The 9,651-nt window shown below is 41.2% G+C and overlaps 1 protein-coding gene across 1 annotated transcript in view; it reads left to right on the top strand.

Moving 5' to 3' along the window:
• Positions 1-604: 604 nt before the first annotated feature.
• itga9 (integrin, alpha 9) overlaps positions 605-9,651 on the top strand; it is a 36,161-nt gene continuing 27,114 nt past the window's right edge. Inside the window, exons 1-10 of the mRNA XM_037271645.1 lie at positions 605-1,044; positions 1,237-1,364; positions 2,733-2,839; positions 4,640-4,763; positions 5,762-5,829; positions 7,593-7,722; positions 7,801-7,886; positions 7,973-8,035; positions 8,317-8,454; positions 8,717-8,822. Of these exons, the coding sequence (XP_037127540.1) occupies positions 869-1,044; positions 1,237-1,364; positions 2,733-2,839; positions 4,640-4,763; positions 5,762-5,829; positions 7,593-7,722; positions 7,801-7,886; positions 7,973-8,035; positions 8,317-8,454; positions 8,717-8,822 (1,126 nt within the window). The 5' untranslated portion in view covers positions 605-868. The remainder of the gene's footprint in view (positions 1,045-1,236; positions 1,365-2,732; positions 2,840-4,639; positions 4,764-5,761; positions 5,830-7,592; positions 7,723-7,800; positions 7,887-7,972; positions 8,036-8,316; positions 8,455-8,716; positions 8,823-9,651) is intronic.

Raw genomic sequence — 9,651 nt, 5'->3', positions numbered from 1 at the left:
ACAGTATCCAGAATCTTTCCAACTTATAACTGTGCATTAATATGCAAAACAAAACACAAAAATAACTCAAATGTATTGTGTTGTATGGTAGAGCTCTGTTCTCTTTTGATTTTGTAGGCTTTTGCAGACTTAAGTGTCCTGTGGCATTTGCCAGAGGGCAACGTCAAGCAAAAGTGAGCGGGGAGTGGAGCTCTTAGTTGCACACAAAATAATAATAATATAATTGTTGCTAGTTGATGCCATGTCTTTCTCATCCATAGATTTTCAGAGTAAATGCAATTGCCCTCATTTATCCCATGCAACATCCCTCCTTCAGTTTTTAGTGATTTAAGTGAGGTTTGCACTCACTAGTGTACAACCGATAGAGGGCGACATTGCTCCCCGAACGCAGTGCCAAAGAAATTGAGAAATGCAATCACGTGTGAATCAAAAATGCTTTTACGCCTCAACAGTCCAGATTCGTTGCCCTTTCAAAGTAAAACCGACTGCGACCAACTCCGTCGTCAATTTCTCCAAACGCTCATGCTTTTACTTTGTTAATTTTTTTTAAACTTCTGTCCCACCTCTACTCCTTCATGTGAGTTTGTTTTTGGAAGTGCGCGTTTATCTCACCCCGTCAGGAACTCTGGCAGCCCACTGTAACTTTATCAGATGGACTCAGAATGGAGAGAAGCTGACGCACCGTTATTCTGTGGACCGTTAACTTTCCTCGGCGAAGTTTTTCCTCCTGCCATTACAACCTATGTGCGACGATAAAGCAGGAACCACGCTCCACATTATTTTGGAAACTTTTTGACCAGCGTGCAACTGACTTTGTTTTCCCTTTGGACACTTTTACTGCGCAATTACGCACGATACGCAAAAAGGAATGGCTCCACGTCGGAGACAAAAAACGGGACTACAAACTATTTTGCATGTGTGCCTTTCTATTTCTGTGGTTTTCTCATACAATATAGACTTGGAACATCCCTTGGTGTTCCGTGGACCTAATTCTAGTTTTTTTGGCTATTCTGTGCTGGAGCATTATTATGACAACACACGCTGGTGAGTCCCATTTGTCCTTTTGCTGTTGTTTTGCTCATTTGTAACATTTTATTAGCTAAAAGAAATCACGCAATCTAACTATTTTGTTGATTTATTAAGAAATGACGAGATGCGTTGAATATAAAGACACTTGAGGGATGCTCATTGACTTTTTATGGTGCGCACTCCTCTTCCCTCTCTTGGTTTATTCAGGGTCATAGTAGGGGCTCCCAGAGCCAACTCTACCTACAGTAGTACAGTGCACGCTCCTGGTGCTGTGTTCAAGTGCAGAGTCCACAGCAACCCGGAGCGCCGCTGTACAGAGATGGACTTGGGAAGAGGTTAGTCGAGCTCGCAGCATCCACGCCACAGCTATGTGATAAATTGTGACACCTTCCAAAATCTACAAAACTCCTCCAAACATCTGTTTTGTTTTATCACAATAATGCAGCCCTTTACTTGTCTTTTTTTTTTTAAATCATAACCTGCAACATTCACGAGACAAGAGGCTTCTGTGTGCAGAAGTTTTTCTCACTACTTGCCTACATAAATATGTTTTATTCCCCAGCTAATATTTCCTTCTGCATATGACAGAGCCAAAAAAGCTTCCACCACCCACCGTCCACCCTCATTTTCTGTTCTTGTGAAGAACACCGGGGTTCGTGCATGACTTTGATATAATCAGCGTGTCACCAAAAACACATGGTGACAAACAGGAAGAATCATCTTGATCATTATAGACAACAAAGTGTCCAACCTACCCATTGCCAACATGCTTGAAAAAGAAAAAAAAAAACTGTCATGCTTTCATCCTATCACAATACAATCAAACCTCTAAAGTTGAACACAAACCTTTCTGGGATGCTGGTTAACTTTCAATTTGACCCGTTTGAAATCAATAAAAACTGAATTAATTTGCTGAAACTTCCACTATCATAAAATCTTTATTGGAGATCCCCCCAAAAAACTTTTTATCTTTTACAAATGTAAAGAGAAGTTGGCCACTGTGTAAGAAAACTAAAATTAAAAATACTCAGCCGTCAAGATGCCTGAAAGCCATGTGGCAAAAAAACCCGGCATCATTTATGTCCAAGCTAATCTGTGTTCATCAGCTATTAGCCTTATCTTCTATTTATCTCAGCATCTGTTTGGTAAAATTAGCTTTTGGATGCAAAAATGTTAGTTGTACTGCCCATTTTTTACAGGGCAGACAGACATTGATTCATCATCACAAGTTTCATTTACTTTGTTCTATTCCGTGTGTTTTGTCTCGTTTTATAAGCCTTCCGTAGCATCACCAAGAAAGCCAAAGATAAAGCAAAATACTTTAATGGAGATTTTTTTTAATCTTTTTGAAGATTTGTCAATATCTAGTGTGACGTTAGACACAATGAAGTTTAAGCCCCTACTTATGTTTGATGTTTGAGGCCTATTTCTCACGAAATCCTTGATTGATCTCCAAATCAAGCCACTTATGGAGCATTTTCCTTAAGCAATTCCACTGTACATGTATTCTCTTGGCTTGCAGCTACCTAGCAACCACATTTAAACAAACAAACAACTTCCATGTTTTTAAAGCATCAGGATATTGTTTGCCAAGCTGACAGGACAAGACCCAAAAGTCCGACAATAGCGGACAATTTTTTTTCGGCAAGGCATCCTTTGTCCTGACGTTGTGACGTCTGCAAACTGCTCTCATTGTCCATCAGGAAACAAGCCCCGAGAGTCGTGCGGGAAGACGTGCCAAGGGGACAGAGATGACGAGTGGATGGGAGTAAGCTTAGCGCGTCAGAACAGAGCCGATGGCAAAATACTGGTGAGTTGATTAATGAGAGCTGGGCCTGATTACAGTGGCATCATTGTTTCAAAAAATAGTTCAAGCATGTGGTTTCACATTATGCGTTAGTTTTCTCTCATTAACACAACAGTTGCCTTGTATAAGTTGCCTATCATGGGGGCTCTTTTATGTAGCTCAATTCGGTTTTATTTATATACAGTAGCACTGATTCATAAGTTATTCCAAAGGTCTTTTTATTATGTGTCATGGATTGAAAAGTATCACAAAATTCAAAGACAAAGCAAAATACCAAAATAAAATAAAATAAAAACTAAACGCACACAAGGGCAGACTCTCATGTTTTTGGCTGTTCCCCTTTGGTAAAGCTTTAAATTCTTCTTCGGCTTGTACGTACAATATGAGCTCTATTTTAGTAGACAGCGTATTTGCGCTCGGCGGATACTGATTTCCATATCAGCACAGGCCCGCTGCACTTTTGCCTATTTGGCAGCTCGAGTGTCTTGCAGACGCACCTGACATAGTGGTGATTTTGAAATTCATTCATTTCTTCCTTCATTTACTTCAGAAACATGTGAAGAGCAGCCATCAATTTGCAATATGTCTTTTAAATCAGCCCATTGGGCAGTTAGACTAATAATCTACTAAAAAAATATCTTTGACTCCAGATGCGTTTTATTTAATGCAACAACTTGATTAAATAAAATTGAGTAAATTCAAATCACCATTTTTTTGTCAGTGCATACCTCAACCCCTCTATGGTGGTCCTTTATTAACCTCTTATAATGGGCGGCAGGGGAACCATCAGTTAGACAAGCAGGAAAAAGTCCAAGCCAGTTTCAAAATCATCGTGAGTCACACAGATTTACTGTAAATACGAATATTGGCTCGAAAAGCCTTCCGTCTGACTTCTTCGTCATGCAGGAAAAATCAGAGGAATCTTTATGTCTCTGAGGATTTACGGTGAATATATTTTATATGCCCTGGTGGAATCAATTGGCATGATTTTGCAGCATCCTGTTACCCCTGGCTGCTGTTTCAGGAATGTGAGTGAGAAGTTACTCCACCTTCACCTGCAAAGTGTTGCGGCTGTCTCGATAAGTGTATGATAAAAGAAAGGTGCTGACTCATCATATCCCAATGTGTTGCTAGGCTGCTCGACAGCCCGTAACATTTTTTGTTCTCGTCATCTGAATGAGCTCATGTTGCAACGCATCAGGGGGGAACCGTCTGCTTGGCAGATGTTTCTTCCAAGGCTCTCACTGAACAAGAACATGACAATAAGATGTGGCGCCATTTATATGCGAGGTTATTCTATTGCCACTTAAATGTGTGAGGTTAATCTCAATTAATCCTGGGCCTAAAAGATTGGCACTGTCGTTTTGTAAATACACTCAACCTTTTATAGCGTATACGGCAGTGAAGTGACTTGCCAACGTAAAGAGTAAAATCTGATTGGACAAAAAAATTGGAAGAAAATATAATAAATCTAGGGTTTTCACAGCAGTGAAGGAGACGATTCTCCCTTTTTATAAGCCAGTGTACCATACAAATGATTTGGGTGTTATTTTAGGAGCCCATTTTTGTTGCCTCAAGCTTTTGTATTGCTTAAATTTAGATACAATTCGTCCACGCTGCATGTTTAATGCCATAAAGCCCGCGTTGTTATGCAGCCTGCAGAGTCATGGAAGAAGGTTCCACATCCTCTGAGACCCACTGACTCCAGCCCAGCGCGAGAGCGTCTTGAGCAAACACAATGCGGTCGAGGTCAATCTGCTTTCTGTACACAGTTTAAAAGAGTAAAAGTTTTATTTTCTGCAGGCCTGTGCCCACCGCTGGAAAAACGTCTACTATGACTCGGAGCATATCCTCCCGCATGGATACTGTTCGATCATCCCGCCATCTCTCCAGGGCAGGACCCAACCCCTCATTCCGTGTTACGAAGGTACGTAAAGTGGACCACTTGAACAACTGTGTTATAAAACTAAAATAAAGTAAATTCATACCATATTCTTGGTGGAACTGAAATTTGCACTTCATTGCTGTTTTTCTGATTGTTCAGCAATAAGTTCCATTTAAGAGTCTATGGTTACCATCACACTTTTCTCTCACCAAAATCCTTCCGTGGTGGTATCACCAAAAAAGCCAAAGAAAAAGCAGTACACACGACGTAGTAAATCGTTCAGAAACGTTTTGGTTGAACTCCAAATTGCTTTTGGATCATCCAGTGTTATGTTCTAATGATAATGACAGCTTTTGTTTATTTCGATTTTAATGATGTGATTTATATGTCGTGCCTGCAACTAAGGACATTTATTATCAATATAAGGATGATTCATATATAAATATTGTTTTTACTTCTCACCCATCTTGGGAAGCAATTTGTTTACTACTTGCATGTGTAGTTCCATTTTAGTCACGTGACATGCGTGCATGGTGCCGTCATAGAGGCGCACATCTGTTTTTGAGCCTCTGAAAACAGGTAGAGTGAATTGTGATCCCCCCTCCACAAGTCCAACAAAAGTACAAAGTCAAAAGTATGCATTGGTCAGTCCTCAAAGGAGATTGGGTATCTGTTAACCTCTATTGTGAAAAATTCACAGCATTTGTGCTGCCAATGACGTTCACCAGGTCGTACTCGCTCGCCTCGCATCCAGTCTGCAGCAGCGGACTTGTGACTTGTCTTGTATTCAACTTACCGTGCATTTTACGCTGATTCGAGTTGAGCTTTTTTTGTAATCCGAGAGCGTCCCCCTCAAATTGAGTGGTCTCGTTGGATGTTGCGCGGCTCCTTTCTGCCTACACGCCGCTCCCCCAGATTCCTCTTGGATGTGACCCGCTCCTTGACTAACTCCATATGGAATGCCGAGAGAGCGAAAACCCCAGTAAATGTTGGATCAAGCACACAGTGAAATAATTTGTGGTTTGTTTTTTTGTGTCCAGATTATAAGCAGAAGTATGGGGAAGAGCACGGTTCCTGCCAAGCTGGGATAGCGGGAGTTTTTAAAGAGGTCAGTAACGGTGCTTGTTCATCTTCCTAATCTTTGTGACACACGCAGTGATGTGTATTTTCATGTTTTCATCGCAAATGCATAAAATGACTCCTCCTAATTTTACTCTACTTTGTTCGAACACTACTGCAAGGCTCTATTTTTCTTCTTTGACTCTGTGGGATCATGAGAATATTTTTTTATGTTAGATTGTGAAATTAAGTGGAATCTCAAACTTAATAAGAAATCCATGTCGCCGATAACTGCAATTTTATGTTTCCGCCGGCTGCAGCGGCCTTTCCTCACCTCTGGGGTGGTTCCCCGCGATAAAAACGATTAAGAAAACACACATTTCCCTTTTCTGAATATAGCGGGGCCGGGGGATGCACTGCTGACCGATGACATCATCCACTATCGCACAATAGCTTTTTGTACAGCACTCCATCCTTAAACGGTCGGCCCAAGTGAGTAGAACAGATGCGGTCCAATTGCGTCTTTCTGTGAAATGTACTGTCGAGTGCAAAAAAAAAAAAGTCCATATAAGGTATATGTTAAAATGTGACATTATCTTGTCTGTACATTTGCGATATAATCTTTTCCTGATGGTGCTCAGAAGTCTCACATTGCAGTCAGAGCCAATTTAAGCAGAGGCCATCACAGACCTGTCTTTCTTTGAAAGGCATGTTCCGTCTCTGGGGAATCAAATGTGACGTTTGAAGTAGTCTTACTTATTATACATATTGGTTACTGTTTGCAGCTGCATTACTGTGTCACATTACAGTCATCCAAGTGTAAAAAATAAGTTAACCAGCTAATATTGAAACCCAATGGTAAGTCATTTAACACAAACATGAGTTAACTGTGGTAAAACGAAAAAAAATCAAATACTCTGTCATAACATTGGGAGTGCACTGAGCATTTTTTCCCAATAAAAATTGCCCAGGTTCAACAATCAATTTGAGAATTGCTGTTCCATAAAACACAATATAGATTAAACTGTAGAAATGCACTACATCGATTAAACGGTTTGCAGATTGAATAGAAATAGATAGATGATTTTATATCATATAACTTTTTTTGCTCTCATTTCAAATAAGTGTTTAGAATGTAGTTTTAAATGGACAAAAAGTGAAATCATCAAACAGTTGGATCGACAAAGGTTCACTGTTGAGCTATTTAGTCATTTGAATGACACTCCACCCCCACCAACAAGCCCTCGCTCCTAAAGGAATGTTTGGAATTCCTTCAAAAGATGTCCAACTGTTAAATCTTGGCCTCATCTGCACCGAGCTCACCGGTCGCCAGATGTTTGGCATCTGTGACGGATCGCTCGGACTGGGTGTGTGTGTGTGCGCGCGTGCGTGACTGAGCAAGAATAACGTGATGACACATCCAAGCAAGATGTTGCTTGCTTTTGTTTTCATATTTGTGTGAAGCCCAATTCAATAAAAGAGAGACTGTCAGAGAAACATTGGAAGTGATTATGTGTGGCGAGCCTTTATTGTCACTGACCGCTCACTGTTACGTTTGCACCAAGCTGTCGCAGTGCAAAGCCGTGACTGAACAAGCCATCCCGCAGCTGTCAATTTTGCACGGGCTCCACATTCCTCGTCACACTTCTTGGCCTCCGACCGGTTGATTTAGCAGCAGATAGCGCGCAACCGTTTGTGGCCTTCGGTTAACCAAAATTTCACCCCGAGGCACTTGAGCTGTGCAGATGAAAGGTAATTCATGGCCCCAAAGAGAGAATTATCTGAATGAAAGTGGTGGGGGTTCATTTACAGGAGCTGGTGGTGATGGGGGCCCCCGGGTCTTACTACTGGACTGGGACAATCAAGGTTTACAACCTGACGTCTGACACCTTCTACAGTCCAAACAAAGATGATGTCGACTCCCACAGATACAGCTATCTTGGTAAGAGGCTGCTATTATGTCTTAATGTGGAATATAAAAGTCTAACAAATGAAACAGCTGACCCCAAAGTGTTTTCAGGCTATGCTGTGACTGCTGGACACTTCTCCTCCCCTAATGTGATCGACATAGCCGCAGGGGCGCCTCAGCACAACGGCAGCGGGAAGGTAGCCACCTCATCTTTCTGCTGTTTTCTATCTGGTGCAGACCGCAACACTGATGATGTTTTTTTTTTTTTTTTTTCCACCCTCAGGTTTACATTTTCAAAATTGATGGCGTGTCTTTGGTGAAGAGTTTTCAAGCCTCAGGGAAAATGGTATGGCTTCAAATGTGGTTTAAATGCACACACTGACATTTCTGTTTTGGATTATTATGTAGAGGCTACTGTTTTATAGATTTATGTGATGTTGATGATGTTGACTATCTTATACCAAAATATACTTTTAATTGATGTAGCTAATGTTTTCTATTTGTATTTAATTTTAAGTTGTTAAAAGGGAACATACCACCAGTCAGACTGTCTGCATGTCAATGATGAAATAGGAAAAAAAATGTCTGTGATCTGACCCAATGCTCTGTGGCTCGGCTTGGTTCCAGATGGGCTCTTACTTTGGCTCCTCATTGTGTGCAGTTGATCTGAACAAGGACGGTCTGTCAGACCTGCTGGTGGGGGCACCCATGCACAGCAAGCTACGGGATGAGGGCCGCGTAACTGTGTACCTCAGCAAGGGCAATGTAAGTGGGTTGGCACAATTCTATCATGTAAACTGAACATTTTTCCAAAATCTGAAGTTGCTTCCAAACTGGCGGCACACTCTCAGTCTTCACATGCAATTTCTGTAGATTTTTTTTTTATGTGGGCAGTATTTTTCCTACCACCAAACACAGACGTTATTCTGCTTCAGAGCTCTGTGTGATTCCTTCCTGAGTTTTCGTTTCACATCATGAGTTCTGTGTGTCTGTTTTTCTCACTGCGTGCCTGCATATCCTTTTTCAGGGGGTGATGGAGGAGCAGGCCGTTTTGACCGGAGACAATGCTTACAACGCCCACTTTGGAGAGTACATTTCCTCGATTGGAGACGTCGATGATGACGGCTACCAAGGTCAGTGTAAAGTAATAGCATCACGGTTCACTTACTCCGTGGCTCAGGGGCCAACGTAGGGCAGCATGGCTCAGGTGGTCCAGTGGCCATCAAGTAATTGGTGCTTGCTCCATATCGCTCTTCTGACGACAAAGCATGCTCAAGAGATCTTTTTTGGTTAGCCTTCACATAATTTGCAGATTTTCTTGAGTCACAAGTCAAATATTAATTGTGCAATCAAGGAAGTGTTTCACTAACTTTCATTCACTACTGTTGTTGTGCTTTACTCGCCGTCGTGGAATAAGTAGAGCTTCTAAAAGATGAGCAACTGATGAGGGTTCAGAACAAATTATTGTTTGTCCAACTTTCAAAGTTGGTTAAATTATAGCTCAAACTGTCATTCTGACATTTTATTAATATGGCTACTTTCCTGGCTTTTACCTGGCTTGGCTCTCGGTGTGCCACCTGGTACCCTTCTCATGCCCCACTATTTCCCAGTTTCAACAGTCTCTCGGCATGCAGCCTTGCACAGTTTTTGTGTGTGGTGGAAAAATAGTCAGTTCTAAATCATCTAATAACCCATTATTATAATTACTCTCTTGATGGCAAAAAGAGCCAAAGCGACTGAGTGACTGACAGAGTTCCCATTCAATTTCAAGCAACATATGTAGAAATAATTGTTTTTATGAGGATAACTTCTATGTTGAGTCATAATTAGTTAATTATTGTGTGTTGGATACTCAAACGTGCTATCCCTTTTTATAATTCTCGCTTCAGCTTATATGTGTTTTATTTGTGGAAATGGGATATGGTAATGTTATTTAACTGCTCTTGCCAGCACTTTATAGTC

The sequence above is a fragment of the Syngnathus acus genome, chromosome 15 (genome assembly GCF_901709675.1).
Source record: "Syngnathus acus chromosome 15, fSynAcu1.2, whole genome shotgun sequence".
Taxonomy (NCBI): Eukaryota; Metazoa; Chordata; class Actinopteri; order Syngnathiformes; family Syngnathidae; genus Syngnathus; species Syngnathus acus.
This window is presented reverse-complemented; position numbering and strand designations above follow the sequence as displayed.